Here is a 27,683-nt window from a genome sequence, read left to right on the forward strand (position 1 = left end):
AGATAACTTTAGAAGGTGATGTAAAACTTCCAAATTTCCTATATGCAGTGAATGCCATCTCATCCATGACAACAAGAGATGGCGATGACCTAGATAGATGAAGATACAAATAATCTTGAAGCCTTATCTTAATCAGGAAAGTTAAATTCTTTCTGAGGGATGGGGAGTTTTTTAAATAATGTGAATTTTTAAGTGCTGATAAACAGTATGGGTAAATAGTAAAAGGACACGGAGAGCCTAACTAGTCTTCAAATTAATCACAATTGTAATTACTCAGCATTAGGAATTCCCAGCTAACTCCTTAGCTTGGTGATGAGCATACAAGGTTCATTACATTAATCTTTCTACACTGTATGTGTATGTGTGTTTGAAAATGTCATCATAAAAATGTTAAAATATTACTTGTCAGTGTCATTCTATTCCCATATTATATGAATACAAATCAAATGGTTTTTACTTTTGTTACTACTCATAAATTATAATAATAAATCATATAATCGGTCATAAATTATATTAGTAGATTGTATTTGGTCATAAACTATATTAATAATGAATTTGTTGTACCTATTGAATGGTTTTAATTTATTTCTAATATATACACACACACACACACACACACACACACACATATATGTGTGTATGTGTGGATGGATAGATAAACAGATAAAGCATGGTTATCAATATTAATGTTGAAGAAACTGTCAAAAGCTAAGCTGTGTGTATGGTCTGTGTATAGCTGCTATGTAAATTGGAAAACTCTTTAGAAAAACAATTTCACAAGATTCAGATTTATGTTACTAGACATTAAAATATTAATACACATAAATTTCATTTATCAGAATTTATCCTTAGGGAAAGGTATGCTAATTGCAGAAAAAATGGTATACAGGAAGATGGCCTTTGTTGCTTTTTTTCATAGTATCGTAAAACTAGCCTTTTATGACTAACCATAGAGAGATAGCTAAGTAAATGTCTGTATATTCATCCAGTATAATTATGAAAATGGTTATGCAAATTATAATGCTTATGATAGCAGGGAAAACATGATGCAAAATTTGGTACATAGTAGGATTACGACCATGGAAAATTTTGTACAGAAAAAAAAACTGTTTCTTTTGGATGGGGTGGTGATTTGATCAGTGTCTTTTTTTTTTTTTTTTTTTTTTTTGAGTCGGGGTCTCACTCTGTCACCCAGTGGCACTGCAGCTTTGACCTGCTGGGCTCCGGTGATCCTTCCACCCTAGCCTTCCAAGTAGCTGGAGCTACAGGCGCACGCTACCACACCCGGCTAATTTTTTGATTTATTGTACAGATGAGGTCTCACCGAGTTGCCCAGGTGGGTCTTGAACCTGCGGGCTCAGGCAAGCCACTCACCTCAGCCTCCCAAGGTGCAGGATTACAGGGTGAGCCACCAAGCCCGGCTAATGATCAGTGTCTTATATCGCCTGCATCTGTTTTTTATTTTTCCAAAGAAAATGTACATTCAGCAGTTATGACAATAGAATTCTTAATATCGTTTTTCCTTCAAAGTTGTTTGGGCCTTTGTGACTTAGCAAAGGTACTTTTAATCCAGAGGGATCTCAAGTTTTTGACAGTTAATACATTCCAAGAAGAGTGAGCAATATTGCTGCTCTCTTACTAGCAAAACCTTCATGAAACCACGATTCATAGCGTCTAATGTAATTCAACTGAAGTTGCATCTTTTTTCCCCTATGTTGTTCCTATAATACTTTTAACTACTAAAATATATAGCGATCACTCCATCATTCAGCTGTATCCTTACCCCCAAAGAAGCAGAACTTGGCAGGAGAACTGAGACCCCTCCCCCTCTAGTTGTCTCATCTAGGACTTTTATTATACTCGGAACATCAAGAATCAAAGTGGTTTCCTAGAGATGTATTAGACTGAATGGCAGCTGCATCATTCTTTCACCAGCTGGGAAATTTAAGCAGAGCTTCTTCCCACGGCTTCAGTTTGATCATGCTAAAGGGAAGCATGTTAAGGAGACCACGACCATCGTTTGGGAATGATGATGCATAACACTCAGCTCTTTCTGTCCAGACGACTCCCAGTTCAGCTGTGTAATTTTCATAGCACAGGTTTGGGGTCTGCAGTGCTCTTGTTTTCTTATTAAAGAGTAATCATATTGTTGATCCCAATTATAATAATTCTTGCTACCATTCTGGGCATACAAAAAGGCTGAATTAAAAGAAGAAAAAAATCAACATAATCTTCAAGTGCTGGAGCTTTATATTGTCTGCTTCAGATGATTGTTTTGTTTTTGGTATTCATTACATTGTTTCAATGTTTATAGAAGATGCAGGTCAAACACTGTATGTCCTCAAATCATATGCTATTTAAGGCCTGTTGGTTTGTATATTACTCTGTTGAATGTACATTCACTGGGCCAGTTCTAATGGGGAGGGGGTGGTAGAGAAATTCATATATTATTGATGCATAAAATCAAAACTAGGGGCAGAACATGGCAAAAGCAAAGGATTATTTATCCAAGATTCACCTTGGAATCACCTCACTGTTTCATTTCTACAAGTAAGTCATCTTCCTGGCAGTTTTAAGATGGGTAATTGCTCTGCTGGTTTCTGTATTTCCAACTAGGCATAACTTAGTCTTTCATCTGAGTGTTTATTCATCTTCCTGGAACAGCTTTCAGTCCTCTTTAAAAATTAATTTGACTTTAATGTCTAGTTATCTAAGACTCCCTGGCTAGGATGAAATCACACTGGGGGAATTTTGATTTGACAAATGGCCATTGTACAAGAGCCTTTGATCCTCCACTGTGGTGTTAACTAGCTACCTCTTGTTTTGCTGAGCTTTACAAAAGATCAAAGTCTGGCAGGATTGGTGGTCCGCACTTCCCAGCATCCTTGAGCTGCTGCAGCCTGTTAGGCGGAGATGAGAGCTTGCCTGTTTCTTTATCCTCCCAAAGAAATTGGGCGAGGTTAGAGGTAAACAGAAGACAGAATGAGTCTTTTTCCTAGGACCTTGGTGCTTACTGAGTGACATGAAGCTCTTTTTTGCTCCTTAAAGTAGAAATTCCCAATCCTGGCTTTCCAATCTCTGAGACATGCTGCATTTTATCCAAATGTTTAAAATTTATGGGATAAATTAATTTTAATTCACTTTCACAAAAAAAAAAAAAGGAAAATGTAATGGATTATGATTATAAAGACAGGAAGAAAACAGCCAAATTGCTGCAGATCATTAGAACTTGTTGGCCTGTTGGTTAGAAAACATATCTCTTAAGATAAAATAAATACCTTAAAAGTCAAAGAACAGATGTGAGCTTTAGATACTGACCTTGATAAAAAATTGTTCAGAAGCATCTAGACTTAGTTAGCAGGTAATACACATTGTCTGTTCCTGGAAGGCAGATAGTGTCTAACTCTGCAGTCTCTTTTTCTCTCTGACAGATGGGGAGCTCTCCATATCGAATGAAGATGACTCCCTAGAAAACGGGCAGTCCCTGAGCTCCAGCCAGCTTTCTCTGCCTGCCCTGTCCGAAATGGAGCCAGTCCCAATGCCCAGGGATCCCTGCTCGTACGAGGTGCTCCAACCTTCAGACATCATGGATGGGCCAGGTAATGCCCCAACAGAACTGTAGAGCATATCCCAGAATGTGGTACTAGGGACCTTTGCCCTGGCTGGATGTGGGGTTCTATTTTGGACTGTTCTAAGCTTAAGGATCAGGAAATTTGAATAAAACTGACCTCATATTATTTTTAACATATACTGAATATTTAAAACATGAAAAATACTTACACTTATTGTTCTACAATTAAAAATATTTTTTAAATAATCTTAATCTCCTTAAAGATGATATGGCATGTTATTGTAATCTTGATTATTTTAAAATGTCATTTTGTTTTCTAACACTCAACTCTGTTAAGGTAAAACTGAAGAATATTATTTTTCTCTATGGTACCTGTCTAATTCTGTTCAAAAGATCTGGATGTGATTTTTTTTTTTTTTTTTTTTTTTTCCTTTTTCTGAGTCAGAGTTTCACTCCGTCGCCTGGGCTGGAGGACAGTGGCACACTCACGGCCACTGCAGCCTCAGCCTGCTGAGCGCAGGTGATCCTTCCACCTCAGCCTTCCAATAGCCAGAACTACAGGAGTACGCTATCATGCCCGGCTAATTTTTGATATATTGTAGAGATGAGGTATCACCAAACTGCCCAGGCTAGTCTTGAACCCCTGAGTTCAGGCAATCCTCTCACCTTGGCCTCCCAAAGTGCTGGGATTATAGACTTGAGCCACCACGCCCGGCCTGGACATACTATTTAATCCTGATCCCAGTATACCAATTAATGGTCACATCAATTTAGCAAATTATATGAATTTACTGGATACAGCCAATTAAGTTAATTATCAATTAAATTGTATGCAATTTATTAGTTAAACCATATTCTGCTGATGGATGATTTTTGATGCCATCTGACCATTACTTCTGCCTTTGGTCCAAAGTTATCTGAGTGGTCAATACTCATTCTCTCAGAAGAAGGTATGCAGAGTGGTCCTCATTAGCCCCCAAATGAGTCCTTACTTACAGCTGATGAGGAATGTACTTGTTGTCGGGAGACAAGTCTGGGGGAAGGACCCTCTTGGAATATCTGGAGTCTGGATAGAAAGGCCACATCCTTTGTCTACATCGAGTGCAAAATTCACACCCACGGGAGGTCATGTGGGAGAGATGGTGTTTCACAAAGTTAATTCTTATACTTCCCTTTGGGACCTGGTGAGTCATTGCTCCATCAGTATGTCTAGCACTGATAATAATAGTGTCCCTTGAGATGAGAGGAGAATTTAGCTCTCCTGAAGAGTCTTTACAATCGCGTGTATCTATAAATATGCACAAAACACTGTTACTCAGGTCCAGGAGGAAGAGAGAGGGTAGGGAAAGAAGGAGTCATGTATAGGCTTTCTTATTGGGGTGGTGACAGTAGTGGAGAGGATACGCAGTTGAGTTAAATTCTCCTCCTCCCCTGAGTTTTCCAATGAAAGCAGCAAATTTTGTTTACTCCAGCCTCCCTTGTTACATTGAAATCAGATGGATGTAATTGTTATAATGAAATCTGTCATCCCAGCAAAGTCATAGAGTTTCATTCTGTCACTGGCCACATGGTAGGAAGGTGTATGCTACCTCCAGTGACAGTTCTTAAGGGGATTCAGTCAGGGATTCCCTCTTGAGGGGAAAGGAAGTGAGGCCCAATGCAGGGCAAAGAGAAATGGGGGAAACGAAGATAAGAAAATGGTAATTCTGGCAGGCAAGAGTAGAGAGGAAAGAGGAAGATTAAAGGGTTGACTTCAAGCATCCTTGCTTTGTTAAAGTTTCTAGGAGCTGGCAGGGCAGGATGGTGTCCATAAAACTAGAGTCCTGACTTGGAGGCCGCTGCTCAGCATTGACCACTCTGGAACCTGGAGGAGCAGCTGCCCAAGGCACGTAGTGCAACCTGGGTGGTGTCACTTTTCCAGGCTGTCATCAGTACCTGGTGTCCCAGACCTGAGAGCAGGGACCCAATGAACAAAACCAATACCCTACTCGTGTTTGAATCCACCCTCTCTCGCCCTCTCAGCAAAGGGCAAACAGGCCCAAGCGAGGGTGCCTACACTCAGTTCTGGTTTGGTTTAGGGTAGGCTCTGCGTCTTCGATCTCCTATCCCTGCCGACCTGCTGAGAGCTGCTGTGGTCCCGTGAGTCACATTTCATATCATCCATAGAATTTATCTGATAGATGCAGATTTTGAAATGGTAAAGTTTTAGAAGGTTTTAAGAAAAACATCCTCCTCTTCTTTCTCCCTCTTGCTTTCCCCTTCACCTCCCCTGTTCCCCTGCCTCCTCTCTCTCTGTCCTTCCTGCTATCTCGGATTTCTGGTGTCCTCACTGTAACTCTCCACATGTCCATGGCAGCCTGAAGCAGTCAGTGCCCTGCTGTGTTGCTAATTCGCGTCCCTGTCCTGTGTTCCTCGCCGGCGCCCGCCGACCCCACCTGCACTGCGTTTGTGTAATGTCTCCTGTGTATCATGTGGTTGTCCCCTCAGTGTCTGAAGAGAGTCCCTCTGCCAGTGAGTCTGGAGTCCTCCTGTCCCAAGATCCTTCAGCCAAACCAGTCCTGCTACTGCCCCCCAAAAAACCCGCTGCTTTCTCTGGAGACCATGAGGAGACCCCAGTGAAGCAGCTGTCCCTTCTCAAGCAACCCCCGGCCCTGCCTCCCAAACCCACTACCAGGATTGCCAACCACTTAACAGGTGAGTGGAGACATCTTCCGGGGCGTGCACCTTCTCCTTCCCTTCAAGGGATAATGTCTTTCTCTCTTGTTCTTTCAATCTGAGGCCTGAATGCACCTCTCTGGGGAGGCTGCCCTGTGGGGAGTTTGGGTGTTTTTGTGTATGTCTTGATACCTACTGTCATGACCAGGGTTTGTGTTTCTGTGTCAAGAAGCATTTGATATACACCTACCAGTCATATGCCAAGACCTGCAGTTGTGTGTATCTGTAAATATGTACATTGTATTTATGTGGCAAATTCAAGACTGTGTGCCCATTTAGGTGAAGTAGATTCAACCAACATTTTTGCAGAGATAAAGCATGGTGTCTTCATAATGAACTTGTCAAGGCTTTACATTTTTTGTCTTTAAGTTATTTTTCTGAAGCCCAGTATATTATTCTACTAAAATTCATTTCAGTACTGTCTGTTCTCTTAAAAAAGAAAAAAAAAAAAGCAGACAATCTGCAAAGTATGTGGGAAATACTTTTAGAAGAAGAATAAGCTTAGCAACATTGTCTTAAAATGATTTCCCACATACTTTGCAGTGTTTTTGAAGTGTGATTTAATGAATGTATCCACAGTTATTAAATTGGGCACTCAGTGAGATTGCAATTCACCACACATCGGCACATGAATTAGATCCCATTTTGTGATTTAAGGTTGTGGTATAATCAAAGATTTAAAGATTTCATAGGCATCCATAACGGTCCCACCTAATCCTGATCGACTTGCCTTTTGCAGTGTTTGGTATTTTTACAGATAATATTTAATTGATACCTATAGCATTTTGTAACATGTCATAAGGGTAGAGGTAGGGAAGAATAGCCATCTATCTATTAGTTGAAAAACTGAGATTCAAGAAAAATAAGTAACTTTTTCAGGGCCGATGGGACTTCTGTAATAAAGGTATGGTTAGACCCTACGTTTTTCAACTCTTAGTTCAGTGAATGTCATCTCCATAATAAGCTATCTTCCACGTGGTGCCAAGTTCTAGCAGAGTCCATCTTGGACATGGGCTTATGTCAAGCCACTCCCGTAATGTGTATGTCTGTCCAAACCAGAAGTTTGTGATTCAAAAGAGCAAATTTCCATCTAAAAAAGAAATCAATACATTATTAACAATTTAGTTCAATGCTCAAAAATTAAATTCACAGAAAACCACAGAGGAGAAAAAGACTTCATAAACCACCTTCTAAGAATATCTACTGTCCATCTATCAATCTATCTAATAGAAATTGAATATTGCTATACATACTGTTTTATTACCTGCTTTTTACACTTGATGATATGTTGTGAACTGATACTTATGTTAGTAAATATTCCACATGATTTTATTAGCTGCTCGACATAAATCAACTTGTCTTAATTATCTCCTTAAGGTTTTTCCATCTTCTCTGTTGTAAAAACACAATAGCAAACATCCACAATGACCTACATATGTTTTTATAAGCATCACTGAGTTCCTCCTAATTTATTTCTAGAATTAGAATTGCTGAATCAAAAGCCAATGCCTTTTAAGATTTTGATGCCAAATTTCCCTTAAGAAAGATGAAATATGAGATCTGACAATTAGGTTCGTGAACCATCCTAGAAAAAGCGCTACATACCACATTGCTGAATATCATTACAGTCATCTTCGAAGTACTCCCCCGGGAAGCTATGCTCTGATGCCAGTGCCTAGTCCACTCATCAAAGCAATTTTGGAACTCTTTTTCCAGAATGGCTATCAGAGCTCTTATCATTATTTGTTGTAGTGTGGCAATTAAGTTCACAAACTTATCACCGTGTGCTTACGTTGGCAGCATTGTACAAATAACCGTACTGGAACACCCCCCCCACTCACCTGATCTGGCCCCCAGTGACTTTTTTCTTTACCTGAAGATAAAGGAAGTATTGAAAGGAAGACATTTGATGACATTCAGGACATAAAGGGTAATACTACAACAGCACTGATGGCCATTCCAGAAAAAGAGCTCCAAAATTGCTTTGACAGGTAGACTAGGTACAGGTGTCTGTGCATAGCTTCCCAAAGGGAATATTCTAAGGTGACCATAGTGATATTCAGCAATGAGGTATGTAGCACCTTTTCTAGGATGAGTTCATGAACTTAACTGTTTGACCTCATATTGTACAAAATAAACCTCTATATAAAGTACATGATTATTCAACACACTTACCATATGCAGAATACTGTGCTGGGCATCAAAGTGGATGTGAATATATGACAGTTTAGTGAATATATATATATAGTAGAAAAACTGTTTTTAGTAGAAAACCTGAGGCTCAAGAAAAATAAGTGCCTTTTCTACTAAAAGCAGTTTTTCTACTGTTAGGAGTGATACTTGAGTTCAGTGCAATCAGGCAAAGAGGTTACAGGAGAAGGCTGAAGCCTTCAAGCATGAGAGGCATTTACAGAGAATGAAGGAAGGGAATTCCAGGGAAGAAGGCCCTAGACAAAGGCTCAGAGGTGGCAGTGTTTGGGGTCATTGAAGAATTGACTGAACTGAGATGGAGGCTTCATTTAAGAGTATACGGAGAGACAGGGTTTGCCAGGTAAAGACATACAAAGATTTAGATGTTATTCCCTAGGCAGAAGAAAGCCTTTAAAGGTTTCTGAGCAGGGGAGCTTCCGGGATTTGGATGTGGTAGCTCCCACCTGTAATCCCGCACTTTGGGAGGCCGAGACAGGAGGATTGCTTGAGGTCAGGAGTTCAAGACAAGCCTGGGCAACAGAGTGAAACCTTTTCTCTACAAGCAATCAAAAAAAATTAGCCAGGCATGGTGGCACATACCTGCACTCCCAGCTATTTGGAAGGCTGAGGCAGAAGGATAGCCTGATCCCAGAAGTTGGAGCTATGATTGTGCCACTGCACTCCAGCATGGGTGACAGAGTTGAGACCCCCAACTCGAAAAACAAACAAACAAAAAACTCTTCCTGGATCACTGTATAGAAGGAGCAAAAGAGAAGGTTAAAGGCCTGTCAGAGAGGCCACTGCCAAGGCCAGCTATAGGCCCTGTACTCCAAAATCACTAGTTGAATTAAATGGACCAGTTTGAGCCAGGGAGACTATTTAAGAGGCTACTCTTTACGCAAACAGTGAGTGAAATATGAGCTTACAAGTATCTGACTGGTATCAGTAGGAAGAGAGAAAGCAGGCCAGTAGATAAGATATTGTCAAAGAAGAGTTGACAGAATTTCTTAACTGACAACACCCTCTAATTTACCAAGTTACCTAATGAATGGAGGCACACTTAGGCTTCATCTATGAGCCTAGGAGCATAGGGGCCCTGGTATCCATAGGACTCTTTACATGTGAGAGAGAGAAGATACATACCTACATTAGTTCAATCTCTCTGGCTTCTCTGGTCCTTCCTTAAGAGAGTACTTGTGTCACTCACCTCCTTGTTCCTTGGACCAAATGAATAAAATACACAAAAGTTAATATCCTTGCCATGATATATCTGGTAACCTCTTTTTTTTCTTTCTTTTGACTTTTTTTTGTCTTTTTTTCAAGAGACAGAATTTCCCTTTGTCACCCAGGCTAGAGTGCAGTGACACAATCATAGCTCACTGTAACCTCAAACTTTAATGGTAACTTTTTTAATATGATAAAGACAAGACAGGTAGAAAAATCTGTAGACTGCAGGTCCAGTGCTATCCTTTTGGGTTTAAATTCAATTAGGCTGGCTTAATTTTTATAAGTGAGCAATCAGTCATAATGAATCTGCATCACCATGAGGCTGCTGCATTAACCCTGTTCTGTTACTAATTACTCTGGAGACATCTGGGCCCTGTCAGAAGGAATTAATAAACCAAGAATTCCAGAACTCTAAATTGAGACTTACGAGTCTTAGTATGTTCTCAGTATCTGTTGTTCTGTTGAATGTTTGAAAGGAAACAGGACAATTGAAAGACACCAGGCGTGATTAATGGAGAATGACAATGGCGAATGGTCTGATAGAAAGCTGGAGGAAATGTGAGCCTGAACTGGAGCTACTTCCAAGTTCATGATGAGAAAAAGGCATGCAGAAATACCTCCACTTTGGCATTTGCTTCCACTCTATCTGGAAAACCATAATTAATTTGGAGAGTGTTTGTCTTACACTTTTTTCTGTTCATCAGCCAGGCAGGGAGCTTTTTCGCTTTCCCAGTCTCTCTGTCTTCTTTTCCTGTTGCCATTCTTGTCCATCTCATCTCCTCCCATATGTGTGCAATGTCACATAATGCAGGGCAGGGGTTGTTGGGTATCGGATTCCTTCCTTTCCAGAAGCACTGTGTCTGACAGGCTGATCGCATAACAACTGTGATCTGAGATGGACAGTCCTCCAAACTCATCCTTCTTGGAATGATGGATGACTCTAGAAGACAAAAGGAATGGAGGCAGATCCCACTGCCTCCTGCCTTTCTGAGTCATCACCAATCACCTCTCTGGGCATCCTGGATGCAGATGTCAAACGTTAAACCCTGCATGGATAATCTGCACCTTCTGCCTTAGGTGCCCTGTGACAGACACCCCAGGTGTGCCGGTGGAATCAAGAATAATCAACGTCCGTGATGGCTGGGCTTCACAGTCAGATGTTCACACTTGCGTAATAAAAATGTCAGCTCGCATTTTTGAGAACTTTACCACGTACCATTGAGTCCTATGCTGTAGATGCCATTACCAATCCTACCTCCTTTTCACAGATGAACATGAAATTTAGAGAAGATAAAGAACTTGGTAATGGTTATATAGCTACTAAGTGACAGAGATGGGCATGAACCCGTTTTGTTTGATTCTAGAGTTCTCACTTATAACCATTGGTTTATATTATCTCTGCCAAGATGCTTATTCCCAATTTTTAAAAAATCAGTATCTTTGTTTTTATCTTTGTATGTTTTAATCTGCTTAAGATATTAGAAAATCTGCTGCTTTATTTTTGTAACTTGTGTTATTCTTCTTGGGCCACCATACAAAATAACGCAGATTGGACGGCTTATACCACAGAAACATGTATTTCTCACCATTCTGGAGTTTGGAAAGTCCAAGATCAAAGTCTAGTCGGGTTAGATTTCTAGTGAGGTCGCTCTTTGTGGCGTGTAGGCAGCTATCTTCTTGCTATGTTTTCACATGACAGGGAGAGATCAAGAGATCTCTGATGTCTCTTCTTATGAGGACACTAATCCTATCATATTAGAATCCCATCTTTATGACCTCTTTGACCTTAATTATATCCTTACTCTAAATACAGTCACATTAAGGGCTAAGGCTTCAACATATGAATTTGGTAACTTAGGGGGACACAATTCTGTCCACAGCATAACTCAAGGCCAAAAAATTATCTAGTATTTCAAAAATAGTAAAGTACTCAAGGCACTCAGTCATAAAGAGGAGGACCTGAGTTCAGTTAGGTTGGATTTCAAAGAACAGACTAGAAGGAGACAGTCAGTCAAAGTCAGAATTCTGAGCAAAGCACATGGCTAGCATTTGACCACAATTAGAGACTGACAGTGCAGAAAAGAAAGGAAACTGTTGCTGATTTTTTAAAATAAGGCTTTCTGATAATACGCTCCTGTCCAGGGCCTATTTGCATGGTGAAATACAAGGAAATTTATTATATTTTCCTAATTTAGTTGGCTGCTAGTGTCAGTGTTACCAAAGTATTTGCAACTACCGTTTTGCCTGACAATGTCCATGCTTTATGGTTTTTTTCAGTTCCAGTGCACATGTGTGTGTCTAGAGAATGAGAATCCTCTATCAGTGCTTGTCAGACTAAGACCAATATTCCTGATTTTAACTGTCTCTCTAGTTTTGTGGACACTATCACTGTTTACAATCACATTCTGATACATAATTCCGTCATGTGTCTCTGTTGCTCTCTGGCTCTCTCTCTCTCTTGCCATTGCACCCCAACATCCTGCCACCCAGCTTGTCCTCCTCTCCAACCCTACATAATCAACTGGCTACTCCTGCTTCCATCCCTACCTTTCCTCTCAGTGGTCCCAGTGCAAGAAAACCAAAAATTTGATCACTGTGCACTTGGACTTTATTCATGTCTTTAAATGGAAAGAATGAATTATAACAGAGGAGCCCCATAAAGGCTTGTAGGGTTTCCACCCTCTTAGTTTTAGTCTGTTTTGTGCTGCTATAAAAGAACAACTGCCGCTGGGTAATTTATAAAGAAAATACGTTTGTTTTGGCTTACGGTTCTGCAGACTATACAAGAGGCATAGTGCTGACATCTGTTTCTCACAAGGCCTCAGGAAGCTTACAATCATGGCAGAAGGGAAAGGGAGAACAGGCATGTTACGTGGCAAGAGAAGAAGCAAAAGAGAGAGAAGGTGGTACCAAGCTTTTTAAAATAACCCGTTTTCGCGTAAACTAATAGAGTGAGAACTTACTCCTTACGGTGAGACCGGCACCAGGCCGTTCATGAGGGATCCACCCCATGACCCAAACAACTCCCACCTGGCCCTGCCTCCACCACGGGGGATCACATTTCAACATGAGATGTAGAGGGGCAAGCATCCAAACTGTATCAGTGAACTGATTATTTGAAGGTGTTCGTATTCTTTATGTGATGGTCAGTCAAGTGTGGCTGCAAAATTTATTACATGTGTAGGCTCTAGAGACAGGAGGCATGGCTCACCACACAGGGACACATGGGGCCTCAAGGTGGTCTGAGGCAGAAGGAGCAGGAGCAAGGAGAGAGCCAAGGCCAGAGCCTTTATTGGGGTTTCTGTGGAAAGGCAAGGCGGGGCGGAGTGAACAGTTTAGGCTTGGCTAGTTTGAATAACTATGGCAGGCTTTTTATGGTGGTCTCTAGCTGTCTGGTACCTGACCCTGAAACGATTAAGGCAAAGGAATAATGCATTCTGGTGTGTGCCGGCCAGGTCGTGGAGATTAGGTTCTGGAGTGGTTAGTTTGCATGTCAAAGGCATGCCCCTGGTTGAATTGTCTAACCGTGGAAGAGGCAGTCTCTCCCCAGCCAGAAAAGTGGTTAAGGTGTCAGAACTCCTAGCTACAGAAGATAAAAGTTATAAACAATGCAGAAGGAATGGGGCAGTTGCCTAATTTACTTTTTATACCCATTTCTCTATGTTTTTCCATTCTTGATTTTCTTTTCTCAAAATGCAGAAATTGTGTTTTACTTGTAAGAACTATCTGTTGATTGTTTTAAAGGGTGCTTTTTGCTCTGACTTCTGCAACCAGGACACAGATCATAGCAAAACACCTGTCTTTTTTGTAGCACTGTTAGGTTGGCGATTTAATTCACTCAGCATTTATGTTTTAAGTGCCTGTTATGTGCAAATGCTCTGCCGGCCCTCATATATAATGTACAAAAATCGTTAAGGCCGTCAACCGTAGGAGCTGCAGGCTGTGATAAGCTACAGAATATGTTTAATAGGAAGAGGTATAAACATGTTCTAAAGAAATTCAAATACTAAGAGGTCAAATCCTTTTGGAGGAATAAAAAAAACAGCATTACTAAGAAGGACTTATTTAAGACAAGCCTTACAGATGAGTAAGATTTTGACAGGTTGTTCTTAAACAAGAAGCAGAGGACACAAAGGGACATGAGTACAAGGCTTATTATTTTCAAGAAACAGCAAATAGTCCAGCTTGGCAGGCATGTAGGATTTTTGTGTTGTGGTAATAAAAGGTGGGGCCAAAAGTGGGTTGAAGTGAATCTGTGTGAATATGCTAAGAGGAGAGATTTAACATTGCAGGAGGAAGTGGGCATCTCTTATAGACTGTCAGCAGTAATTGCTTGATTTCAGCCGAGCATGTCTCCTTGATGTCCTTATGAATAAGCCAGACATGAATGCTGTGGGATGGATTTATAACTGGAGTATACAGGTCACAGGGGAAATCTAGTATTGATATGAAACTGCAGAGAGCACCAAGCTGCTGCCCTTGGTCCTTCCTCTTCAACATTTAGTAAATAACCCAGGGGCAAGTTTCTTGAGAGAGGGCAGGGATTTGTCTGCTTTGTTCCTTGCTGAGTCTTTAGCTAATACTGAATGGGAGGACTTTGAGGGAGAAAAGACTCTGTTGCTGAAGACATTTAAGGAGGAATCGGATGATTGTTTGCCTGTGAGTTTATGACAGGATATTTAGTTCTCTGGGGCAGCTGAGCCAAATGTTCTCCAATTCTAAGTTCTTCCATAATGAAATCTGATTCTCCTGTGTTTTGTAGTGTTTGAAGGAAAAATGATAACCTGGATGGAAATGCAATCCCTTCTAAGAGTAGTAGTTAGAACATTATAATTACCCTTAAAACATGACAATCCCCTTTTATAGCCTGACGATCATTGCCCATATTGGTCAAACTCGTTGTCTAGCCCTCATGTACTAGGAATTTCAGGGGGAAACAGGCATGATCTTATCAACACCAAGTACAGACAGTTAGACCAATCACAGTCAGAAATATAAACATGAGAAATATGAATGTGACCAATAATGAATCAATATCATGTGTCCAAGAAATACAAGGCTAGAGATGAACTGAAGCCATCCTTATTTTTCCTTTAAAATATTTGTATATAGCTTGAACTTATTTATACCTTCACATTAATATTTTACCTCTTAATACTCCTTATATGCTGTCTGTAGCTTGGTGGTGGTGGTGGTAGGTCGTGGTGGTTTTGAGACAAGGTCGTGCTAGTTGTCCAGGCTAGTCTCAAACTCCTGGCCCCAAGCAATCCTCCCATCTTGGCCTCCCAAAGTATTGGAAATACAGGCATGGACCGCTATGCCTGGCTTAGTATTTTCTTTTATATGATCTAAATTTATTTCTTTCAAGCTTCATAGATGCATCCCCTGATTTGAGTGTTCTGAGAGCAATGAGCATGGCATGCTTCCCCTCACGACTTTATGATGTCGATCTGATTCCCTCTCAGCACTGGCCAGGATAGTCACACACAACAGTCCTCCATGGCCCTCTCCATGGCCCACCCCCTTGAACACTGTGGGATCAGTGCACCTTTCATCTGTCTCACCTTCCTTTATGCCTGTCATGCAGGAGGCTCAGGCTCAACAGCTGGATTATGAGTTGAAGGCCACTCTTTCTCCCAGTTTCTCAGGCAACAGCAGCATTACTAGTCCATTGCAGAGAAAATGAACAATATCATTCATTTTTATATAGGTGATTCATAATTTCTAACAAAATAGTTACTGATCTTCTCAATGGGGGTTTGTTCTCATGATTATAAGGATGTCTATTCTTTTGACTCTTTGAGATAAGTTCCCTGGAACTGAATAATGTGCAATTTTGCTGAAAAAGTAAAAGTCTACCTGAAATATATGCTCTGCAAGGGTAACATGCCCGAGTGACTCAGCTAGAGAGTGACCATCGGCTACTGCCCAGCACCTCCATCTCAGTGAGGGCACAGCCCTCTCTACCCATTATCATCCTCCTGGATGGTCTTGGGAGAGTACATTCAATAATGCAGTGTATATTTTTAAAATGCTGAAAGAGTAGATTTTCAATGTTTATACTACCAAAAAAATGATAAGTATGTGAGGTGATGGATTTGTAAATTAGCCTGATGTAATTGTTCTACATTATAAGCATATATCAGAATGCCACATTGTACCCCATAAATATATATAACTATTAGTTGTTAATTAAGAATAAAATTTTTTAAATTATTGTAAATGTTCCTTTGTAGAAAGTGGCTTTGAAACAAAGTCAGCTGCTGGTGCTGGTGCTGGTGATGTATTTGCTTTCGTGGCCCTTGATTTTTAGATTTCAGAAGTTCCCAGCACATATTCCTGATGAATACCAGGTACTTACTGTAATTTTCCTGTGCTGGCCTGGCTTGGGGGTGGCGAATGCCAGGTATGGCGCATTTTACACAAATGGCTTTTTTCGGTTACTCGTGTTTTTTACCACATCATCCTTCTCACTGCAAAAGGTCAGTCAACACATTTTGCCTTTGACAAGGGCAAAATGCCAGGCCTTTTATTATCCCTGGGTTGATCTGCTGTTCTGAAGGAACTAATGGAGCTCCTGTGAGCGCCGTCTTGCAGCCAAGGGAAATCTGATTCAACAGGTTACTGACACTGGACTTTTGGCTCCAAATATACTTCTAATAGGTCCCTTGTCTTCAGGTGGAATACCTGTGTCTATGAAAGTAGATCAGAGATTCTAACCCACTGAAACCAGGTGGCAAATGACTGAGAAATTCTTACAACACTTTTGTTCATTAGGCCCTAAGTGTCACTATCATTGACAAGTACCACTGATACAGCAACAGATATAAATGGGCTTCTACAGCAGGTGCTAACTGAAAAGTTCATGTGTGGTGGTGAGAAGAGAAGCTAGTGATATATTTATTCAACCCACACTTATTCTGCATGTAGGCTACAGCCCTATGCCATGTGAACCGACTTCAGGAGTCGTCTTGGTTTTTCATTTTTTCTTTGTCTGAAATCTTAAGCCAGGGCTGTGTCATGTTTGGAAATACAGCCCTCTTGGGTTTTATGGCTGTGTGACATTCATGGTTTGGGTTGATTTTCCTTGTTCTCTAAAACTGGTCATTTTTGCTTCTACTCCATCAACAGAGACAGTTTTATGAATATCCTGCATCTCAATCAGTCTGTCTGCAGAAATAAGTCATCAAGCAGAAAGTGCTGTGTGTGCCCCAGCAGGGTCAGGCACCAGCATCATTAGAAACACAAGAAATGGCATGTGACCTCCAATGATTGATAAATATCTCCTATCATATAGATGCAAAACATCTTATTCAATGAGGTGCTATTAAGGTAAAGAGGTATTTTTATCCCTAGGTCTTTAGAGGTAAAGAGATTGAGTCCTAAAAGGGTTAGATACCTTTCCCAGCTAGTTAGTAGCAAAGTATCCAGGTTTTCTGACTCCCAGTTCCACATCCTTGTCCACTGGCTCTCAATACTGATGGGTGCAGTGCGTGTCAGAACAAGACATTGAACCCTGGACAACCTCTTTTTTGTTCGCCTGCAGCATTTTGGTGCAAGTATGGAGAACCAGTAGGATGGTCCTTTGAAAACTTCTTTGCTCCACTTGATTCACTGTCCAATCAGCGCTGCTTTTTTCACTACTTACTTATAATAGCACCACCACATGTTAAACCACACACTCTGTTGGGGTTTTTTTGGCTTCTATCTTCCCACCCTAGGCTGGAAAACATCAGAATAGGTGGAATTTTCAGAGGTGTGGCAAGAGTCCTATTAGTAACAGTGCAAATATATATGGTGATTGCAGTTTACAAAGCATGTTCACATGGTCCTGTCTGCCCCTCAAGACGACTTACGAGAAAGGCAGGGAATGTATTATGATCTTTATTTTAGGATCAATTAAGATAAGACTACATTTGGCCAGATGTGGTGACTCACGCCTATAATCCTAGCCCTTTGGGAGGCCAAGGCGGGAGGATTACTTGAGCCAGGAGGTCAAGACTAAACTAGGCAACCTAGCGAGACCTCATCTCTACAAACAAAAAAAAAATAGCCAGGCCTGGTGGTGCACACCTGTAGTCCCAGCTACTCGGGAGGCTGAGGTGGAAGGATCACCTGAGCCCAGGAGGTTGAGGCTACATTGAGCAGTGATGGTGACACTGCACTCCAGCCTGGGCAACAGAGTAAGACCCTTATTTTTAAAAAAAAAAGAGAGAAAAGACTGTCTTTGTTGACCTCCCGTGATACATCAAGGACTGTCCTGGGGATATTTTATACTCAGGTCCTCTGCTAACCTGTATGGGGACTTTTAAAGTTAGAAAAAGGTGCTATGTGGAGGATATCCCTTTCTCTAGACTCAGCCCCTTGCCAGGGCAGGCCTCAGGTAGGGTTCAACCCTCTCACCTCCTCAGCACCTTGCATGGAGCCTGTGTAAGCATTAATCTCTTTACTTCTTATAACAGATCTGTATGGTAGACAATACTCCCTTTCTGCAGATGAGAAATCTGAGACTGAGGAAGGCTAAATGTCTTAGGCAGAGCAACAGAGAGTCTCGGTCTTGGAGCTGGGCTTAACTTCCAGCTCTTCTGAGTTCTAAGCCAGTGATGATTTCACCAGGACATTCTACCCTCAGCATGCAGCAGGAAGACTCCTGCAGCCCCTCCCCTACCCTCCCAGAGCAGAACTGGGCTGAGTCTCCTCCTCCAGAAGACCCTGGCATTGGTCATTTCACCCAAGGAGGGAGCAGCCTCTTCAGAAAAACAAATGCCTCTGTCCCGGGTCTTCTCAGACTTGATTATGCATCAACCCTGAGGATCTTGCCAGATGGTTTAGGCTGGGCCCTGAGAATCTGCATGGTTCCTGCTGGTCCACGGACCACACTTTGATTAGCAGATCTCTAGTGTAGCAGCAACCGGTCACTAAGTTCCACCTTTCCCACTGCCCTGAGGATATGATGAGAAGGAAAACAAATGTTTATTGGTCATCTACTATGTACTAGGCTCAGTTCTCCTAGTGGGTAAACAGTTCTCCAAGTGGGTTAAAAGTAGCCACATTCGTTATAATTTAATTACTATATCACATCTACCCACTGCAAGCAAACATCAAAAGCAAGCCAAGAATAACGAAATGGATAGAACTGGCACTGTAGGAGATGCTGTGACAAAGGGAAGCATGAGGCCTTGAGAGTCCAGGAGGCAGGCACCTCAACCAGCCTTGGCAGGATAGGCTTCCTGAAGGAAACAATTCCACAACACGGATCGTAATAGCAATAAGAATTATGACTTCTGCCTACTGAATAACCAAGGCCCAGGCACTGTACTACACAGTTTGTGTTCTTCGTCTTATTTAATTTTACAGTCGTCCTATGATACATTAATTCATTCCATTTCACAGATTGAAAAATTGACATCAAAGAGATTAAGCAATCTGCAGAAGCTAGCAGAGCTGAATGAGTGTGTGATTTTATAAGTTTATCTGACGTTTTTAGCCCCAAAATTTTTGGTAATTTTAGCACCATAAGAACTTGAGGCACCCAGTGTAGCTTCCATCTAAGTAGATCAGAGTGATCTAGGAGCTAATTTACAAAGCAGACTCCTGGGCCCCATTGTAGACCTACTGATTCTGAACTCTGAAGATGAGGCCCAGGAATTTGCCTCTTCCAAACCTCCCTCAGAGGGGTGATGAAACACTATTTTAAGAAATGGGCATCAGCGGCTGTGGTGGCTCAAGCCTATAATCCCAGCACTTTGGGAGGCCGAGGTGAGAGGATTGCCTGAGCCCAGGGGTTTGAGACCAGCCTGGACAACTGGGTGAGACCTCATCTCTACAGTAATTTAAAAAGAAATTAGCCAGGTGTGGTAGCACACATCTGTAGTTCCAGCTACTTGGAAGGCTGAGGCGGAAGGATCACCTGAGCCCAGCAGGTCGAGGCTGCGGTGGCCGGGAGCGGCCACTGCACTCCAGTCTGGGCGACAGAGTGAGACTCCAACTCCAAAAAAAAAAGAAAGGAAAAGAAATTGACATCTTATCCTAAAAAAAAGAAGGAAATTGGCATCTTAGAAAGTGGGTGCCATGCAGTAGAATCCTGACCATCTCATTTTGTCATCCTTGCTACAAAAATGTAGTATAAGTATTGGGTATGTGTTTGTTTAATAAATGTACAAAATACACATAGGACAAATTAAAAATCAGCAAGAAGAAGGAGGCAAGAAGATTCTAAATGTCTTGAATCAACACTGTAGGAAGAACTAATCATTTGATTAAGTACTTATCGCTTCATACAAATTTTGAAAAAGGTTCCTTAGACAGACTTGTCTAAAACATCCTTAAAGTGTTCTAAAGCAAATAAAATAGAAAAATTCACTCGCAAAGATGTAAGGCATCATATTATTTACCAAATGCTCAACAATAAATGATTTTTTACAAAATTCAGTTGGAAGTGCCGTTAAACAAATTGGTTTTTAAAATATCCTTTAATGGCGCATTTTAAATGTAGACAGGATAATCATTAGGTGACTAGATTTTAGGCAAATTAGCTTTTAGCAATTTGGTTTAGGGCAAATTGACCTTTTACTTTTTACATATTTGGGGCATAGAAATAGAACCTAGAGATTGTCCCAGTAACCTCCCAAGGATGGACACTGGCCCCGACACTGGATGGAACTGACCCTGGCTATTGCATGCTGTAATATCCCAGCCTAAAGCAGCAATGTACTCCAAGTACTTTAGCACCCTAAGTCAGTGATGCTTACCTTCTTGTGTATGGTAAACACCAGAGAAGCATCTTAAATCCAAATACCTGGCCTAGAGATTCTGATTCAATAGGTCCAAGGTGAAGCCCAGGAGTATGAACTTTTAGCAAGCATCACATGACTGTTGCAGGTGGTCCAAGGACTATCCTCTGAGAAATAGTGCCCTTTTGTCCAGAGAAAAGGACAAGAGCAAGAAGCTAAGAGTGGTTTTTCTCCCGGCTTTTTATAACTATTATGTTGGACCCCACCCTAGAATCCCAAAGTGGGGAGTGGGGGAATCAGTGTGATTCTGAAGCATCCCTGATCCAGGCTTGAGAACCACGAGACTGTGAGCACATGCCATTGCCATTTAGACACAGAGTCCTGAGCCTCGCCCTGCTCTCCATACCAGGCACCCTGTGAGGATTGCCCAAGCATATGTAGGAGGAGCCATGCAGAAGCTAGTTGGGAGGATGCAGCTAACACCAATGGAGCCTGCAGGAACTCACACAGAATAGAGAAGTCAGTGGGGCTGCTGACCACTGGGGTCATAGGAGTTCAGGGGAGGAAAGGCTGTAAGAAGAAAGTAGATCTTCAATTGGCGCCATGAAGGGCGAATGCGATTTTGATCATCAAGTGGGAGCAGGAAAGATGTTTAAGGAGACAGATACAACAAAAGCCCTGAAGACGGAATGAGTGTGGCTATTGGGAAACTCAGAGGCCAGAGTGGGCCAGGGAGAGGCAGGGTGGGAGGCACTTGATGGAGCTGAGACTGAGAGTCACACTCGGATTTGCAGCAGGGCAGAGCGTGGAGCCATTTTGGACCTCAAGCATGACCAGTGGGTGAGACATGGGAGATGACATCCAAAACAGGGTAGGGAGGAATAGGAGGGCTGGGACCCCATTGGCTACACAATAAGAGGAGATGAGGGCCCAGGCTGCTGTCGTGGTCAAGGGGCCAGAGAATAAAAAAGCTTGAGGGGGGTGGGAAGACAAAAGGCTAGATAGAAGTTCAAAGTGACAGATGGTGTACAGTTGTCTCCAAATTGTGCCTGCAGATCTGTTATGAGAAATGACCTGGTATTAAGAGGTCATGAAAATATCAAAACAGGCGTTGCCATGTTAACAAAGACCTCAACTGCCTGGCTCCTCTTCAGTTACCCACAGTGTTGGGGTAAGAGAAGAGCTGCATCAACTCATTCACAGAAAGCAGACAAATCCACTTGATTTTAGCCTTTTTCTTAATTTCTTCCCTTTTTACCAAATCCATGGAGCCAAAAATGACTTTAAATGATTCACTTGCATTCTCTGCCCCTATTGAATTTATAGCCATGTGTATTGAAACAACCAGAAAGGAGATGCAGGCAGGGAAGAAGAGAGGGTTCCCCATGACCCCAGCATGTCTTTCCTGGAATGATAAAATTAGCCATCTTTACTAATTTGGTTCAGCTGGCTGTTTCTTTCTTGCCTGTTTTCATAGAATTGCTGGGACCTACTTGTATGATTTTCCAGTGATGAAACCAAGGAAGTTTTGCTATGGAAATAGTGACAAGAAATACCATGGCAGAGTGTTATAGGAAGCTATCATTTGACACAATGGCTACAATCCAACATAATCACTGTCCCTTCCTAGGCATGGAATTCGACTTTGCGCTCGCGGTTGTACTTTCTCCTGACCACATGAATGAGTAACCTACCTGCCTTTGATAGAGACCCAGAACCCGCAGATGAAGGATCATGGGTTAAGGGTTCATGGAGGAAAAACCCCTAACACTTGCAGACATATTGCATTTGCTAGGTTTGCACCCCAACTTCCAAGAACCATGAGAGTGGGCCCTTCAGTAACAGGAACTGGACAATGATGTTGAGTTTCTGCCTCTCCACACTTTGGAACTAACTAGCACTACTTGTGATGTTTCTAAATGCGGTAACCTTATGTCAGGTTTGTAGAGGATCACAATGAGCAGGATGAGCCTTCAGGGATAAGCGTGCAGGAGTCTAGTGGTTATGACTGGTTTGCATTTTGGTATTAGGGGTGCGGTCTTATCAGGCTTCCTGAAATTATTCGATTTTTCTCTATCTTTGTTTTGTTGTGTATGGACACACACCTGCATGATCCTAAAGTTGCAATCCATCTTATGCTCACCTTCCTTCTAGAGTCTCAATTTCTGGAGAAGGCATAAGTTCATGCTGCAGATAATTACAGCTTTGCCTCATTCTGTAAACATGATTGGTGCCTTTTGCGATGTGAGCTGGACACTGAACGAGATGCTGAGGATACAGTGATAAATTGCACACAGTCACTGTTCTCTTGGAGAGGAGACTGTTATGTAAACAGAGAGTGTAGCATAATGTCTTCAGTGTCTCCGCTTCATCATCTGCAAAAGTGAGATAATATGTCATAAACCTCATAGGCTTATTGTAAGAATTAAATTGGTTAGAATATGAAAAGCCCTTAGAACGATTTCTGGAACATAGTAAACATAATGTAAGTCTTGACTATTATTATGACTCTCTTCATCATTGCTACTGTCATTGTTTTTTTTTTTTTTGAGTTGGAGTCTCACTCTGTCACCCAGATTGGAGTGCAGTGGCCGCTCCCGGCCACCGCAGCCTCGACCTGCTGGGCTCCAGCGACCCTTCCTCCTCAGCTTTCCGAGTAGCCAGAATTACAGGCATGCGCTACCACGCCCGGCTAATTTTTTGATTTATTGTAGAGATGAGGTCTCGCCTGCCCAGGCGGGTCTCGAACCCGCGGGCTTAGGCAATCCACTCACCTCAGCCTCCCAAAGGTGCGGGATTACAGACTGAGCCACCGAGCCCGGCTTGTCATTGTTAACAATGACATAGAACACATCTGCAGTACAGAGGGGGAAGCATGATATAATGATCAAGGAAGGCTTTTCAGGGGAGGTTGTTTGTGAGCTGGATCTTTAAGGTAAGTAGGAATTGACCAAGAAGACAAAATAGAGAAGAACGTTACAAACGGCAAATAACACACAAAGGCCCAGTAGTATGGAAACATCAAACAGTTTGGGGGACTCAGTAGTTCAGAAGTGAGGGCAGATGCTTGTGGGTAATGGTTAAAATGAGAAACCAAAGGGGAGGAGAGGAAGCCCTGAGTACCCCCTTCCATTTCCTCAGTGGAGTAGGAGAAGGTCTTCTGCAGAGGGCAAGGCGCATGGAGGAGGGAAGACCACAGCAGCTCTCATGGAGAATGTGAGTGACCATGGCCACCTGGTCAGTTTAGCTGAGGGTGGAGACCCTCTATCTGGGGAGAAATATGTAGACTCCACAGAAGGAAAGTGATCTGTGCCATAGTGGGGATTCTGCTTCGGGGTTTTTCAGGTACCGTAGGAAAGGTGATTTCCAATTAGGGAAACCAGAGCAGGCATCCTAAAGGTACTGTGTGGAAACATGTAGAGATGAACCAAACAGCAGAAAGCCCATGGAAGGCCTTGAATGCTGTATCAGGAAGGCTTAGTCTGTTGATGGCTTTTAAACTGAAGAGGGACATGACTGGAATTGTGCTCTAGGAGTATCATTTTGGCAGGATTGGAAAGTTAGACTGGAGGAAGGCAAAACCTAAGACCTCAGAGATCAAGAGTCAGAACTGTATAGTGCTCCCTGACATGGGGTCCAGGTGTAATGTAAAGACTCCCCACTCCTCCCTCACCATGCACTTCCAGGTCACGCTTTCCCAGGTCATGCTTTCCCCAGGCAAATCTGCAACCCTCAGGGTTGCTCAATCAGGCCCCACTCCAGTGCTAGAGATTTCCAGGAATGTGAGGTACAGGGCACTGCAAGGCCTCCCCAGAAATGCCCTCAGGGCTGGTCTGACCCTGATTCCCCCTACATGTGGAGTATCTCTGGGAAGCTTCAGCAGTACTGTCATGAAACTAAGGGGCCCAGCAACAGCCCAGAGGTGAGATTATTATCCCCAGCTGACAAATGAGGGAATTAAGGTTGGCAGTGTTAAAGGCACATATTGTTTGCGGACTTGATTCTAGGGCAGGCTTCTAATCTCATGCCAGTTGGGAAGTGCCTGCTTAAAGGATCTGTTCACATCACAATGGCCAAGTCGTAGACATCGTGGCATATCTTAGTGTGTTTTGTGTTGCTGTAACAGTATCTAAGACCCGGTAACTTATAAAGAAAGGTTTATTTGGCTCACAGTTCTGCAGGGAGGGAAGAACAAGAAACATGGCGCCAGCATCTGCATCTGGTGAGGGCCACAGGCTTCTTCCCCTCATGGAGGGAAGCAGAAAGGGAGTGGGTGTGTGTAGAGATCCCATGGCAAGAGAAAAAGCTAGAAAGAGAAACTGAGAAAGCCTTTTTTTTTTAAACAACTGTCTCGTGGAAACGAATCCATTCCTGGGAGAGTGCGTACTCCCACTGCCCGTTAATCTGTTCATGAGGAATCTGCCCACAGGACCCAAACACCTCTCATTAGGCCCCACCTCCCAACAGCTCTTGATGGGCAATTAAATTTCAACATGAGTTTTCACAAGGACAAGCCACATCCAAACCATGGCATAATACTAGCAAAGGTTTCTTTGACAACTCGTGGGTTTCCATGAGTAGCTGAGCTCATCACACTCCCCTTCCTCCTGCCTTACTATCTGGGCTGTTCCTGAGCTTGGGTCTGATATGCTGAGCATTAGACTTATGCCCCTGGCACCTGGGTTCCTGAGGACCCTTATGGCCAGGCACATTGGATAGGAAACAAGTGTTGGTGGGTGCTTGCTGAGTAGCACATGCCACCCTCGTGTCTTTAGGTGATGCGCTTTATCTAATGGGCCCACCTCAATAGCCATGGTCCCAGGTGGGCACGTGTTCTGGGTTTCTTCAGATGGCCCCAAACTCACAATAAACTGACTCTCGCCTTCCTTCTGCCACAGATCCTGGCGCCCCTGTGAAATTGCCTTGTCTGCCAGTGAAACTGTCGCCTCCGCTACCTCCAAAGAAAGTCATGATCTGTATGCCTGTAGGGGGGCCAGACCTCTCACTGGTTTCCTACGCAACCCAGAAGAGTGGCCAGCAGAGTGTGTCCCAGCACCACCACACCGTCCTGCCGTCCCAGATCCAGCACCAGCTGCAGTACGGCAGCCACGGCCAGCACCTCCCCTCCACCACTGGCTCCCTCCCCTTGCATCCCTCAGGCTGCAGGATGATAGACGAGCTGAACAAAACGCTGGCCATGACCATGCAGAGGCTGGAAAGGTAATGGTGGGGGTTGGGAGGGGAGATGGGGGAGATGGGATTTGGACAGTGACCAAGGAATGTGAACAAGGGTTCATCCCCAGTGGGGAGATAAATTTTGATAGTAAAATCAAACCAAAAACTGAAGGTCAAGGAAATCATGGAAGGCCAGGTGCAGTGGCTCATGCCTTTGGGAGGCTGAGGCAGGAGGATTGCTTGAGGCCAGGAGCTCAAGACCAGCCTGGGCAACATAGTGTGATCACCATCTCTACAAAAAATTAACTACACATAGTGGCACATGCCTATGGTCATAGCTACTTGGGAGGCTGAGACGGAAGGATCACCTGAGCCAAGAAGGTCAAGGCTACAGTGAAATTTTATCATGCCACTGCACTCCAGCCTGGGTTAGAGTGAAACCATGACCCCCCCAAAAAATAACAACAGTAATATTGCCAATTGACAACCTGTAAGATAATAATGTCTATCAAAAAAACAAGTAACATGCATGTGTATACGTGTGTATGTGTGTATAAATCATCACTTAATGTCTTTTAGGTCCGTGAAAACTGCAACTTTATTGAAATGACATTTTAAAAACCAATTTTACCATAGGCTAATTGATATAAACAAGAGTGAGTTCCTACCTACAGCATATTTCTGGTCATAGAAAATCACCAAGTTTCTAAACGATGATCAAAACACTTCTGATATTCAACACTGAAGTGAATGTGAGCTATACATACATTTAAGAAAGATTCATAAAAACTAGGAAGATATTTACCCCATTATTCCGGTTCAGGGTCTCGGGTGGCTAGAGCCTGTCCCAGCAGCTCAGGGTGCCAGGTGGGCACCAGCCCCGGACAGGATGCTGTCTCGTGGCAAGTACACTCTCACCTCACACACATGCCCATACTCACTCACACTGGTACAATGTGGGAGGAAGCCAGAGAACCCTAACAAGACCCACCCATTGTGGGAAGAGCATGCAGACTCCACATGACAGTGACCCCGGCCAGAAATTGTTATCAGCATTATAATGAAATGATGTTGAATGAAATGAGTTTTTTCAAGGATCTGCTGTATATACATACAAGAGGGAGTCTCCAAAAAAGGAATTATCTTTTGGAGGCTGAGCCCCTTGTGGTCCAGACTTCCCCCACTAGGTAAGTGTTCTAGGAATCCCATCGGCATCAGTATACCAGTTAGCATTGTTGTGAGAGGCTGCATTTGGCTTCAGTGAATTATTTTTTTGGAAATTCTTTTTTTTTAATTTTTTTAAAGATGTGGGGTACAATTCGGGATTATGTATACAAATGTTCACTGTGCAGGTATCCTTGTTGATGAGGTGTGTCCTCCCCTCCCCTGGCAGTTTCCCACTACTGCCAATCCCTTTCTTATGGTATGCTTATGAGTGAGAAAATATGGTACTCTGTACTTTTTTTCTGTGATAGATCATTGAGTCTGATAGACTCTAAATCCATCCAAGTTGCTGCAAAGTTCACATTTGTCCTTTATGGCTGCATAATATTGCATTGTGTATATGTACCACATTTTTTTTATCCAGTCCAGTTTCAGAGGGCAGCATGGTTTGTTCTATGTTTTTGCTATTGTGAGTAGTGCTGCAATAAATATGCATGCGCAGGTATCCTTTTGGTAGAATGATTTGAGTTCCTCTGGGTATATTCCCAGTAGGAGGATTGCTGGGTCATATGGAAGGTCAATGTCTAGTTTTTTCAGAAATTGCCACACTGTTTTCCAAAGAGGTTGCACTAGTTTGCATTCCCACTAGCAGTGTAGAAGTGCTCCTTTTTCTCTGCTTCCTCCCCAGCATATGTTGTTGTTTGTTTTGTTAATGATAGCTATTCTTACTGGGGTTGAGTGGTATCTCAGTGTGGTTTTGATTTGCATTTCTCTGATGATTAGTGAGGCTGAGCACTTTTTCATGTGTCTGTTGGCTGCCCATATCTTTTCTTTTGAGAAATGTCTATTCATATCTTTTGCCCTCTTTTTTTTTTTTTTTTTTTGAGTTTGAAGTCTCACTCTGTCGC

At 42.5% G+C, this 27,683-nt stretch overlaps 1 protein-coding gene across 1 annotated transcript in view; it reads left to right on the top strand.

Moving 5' to 3' along the window:
• The window catches only part of PHACTR1 (phosphatase and actin regulator 1), a gene marked incomplete at its 3' end in the record, with an annotated part of 311,794 nt that overhangs the window by 214,573 nt on the left and 69,538 nt on the right, over window positions 1–27,683 (top strand). The window contains exons 4-6 of the mRNA XM_021717449.1: window positions 3,432–3,599; window positions 6,059–6,265; window positions 25,335–25,656. Of these exons, the coding sequence (XP_021573124.1) occupies window positions 3,432–3,599; window positions 6,059–6,265; window positions 25,335–25,656 (697 nt within the window). The remainder of the gene's footprint in view (window positions 1–3,431; window positions 3,600–6,058; window positions 6,266–25,334; window positions 25,657–27,683) is intronic.

This window comes from Carlito syrichta, unplaced genomic scaffold, assembly GCF_000164805.1.
Source record: "Carlito syrichta isolate Samal-C Ts95f unplaced genomic scaffold, Tarsius_syrichta-2.0.1 Scaffold309762, whole genome shotgun sequence".
In the NCBI taxonomy this organism is placed as follows: domain Eukaryota; kingdom Metazoa; phylum Chordata; class Mammalia; order Primates; family Tarsiidae; genus Carlito; species Carlito syrichta.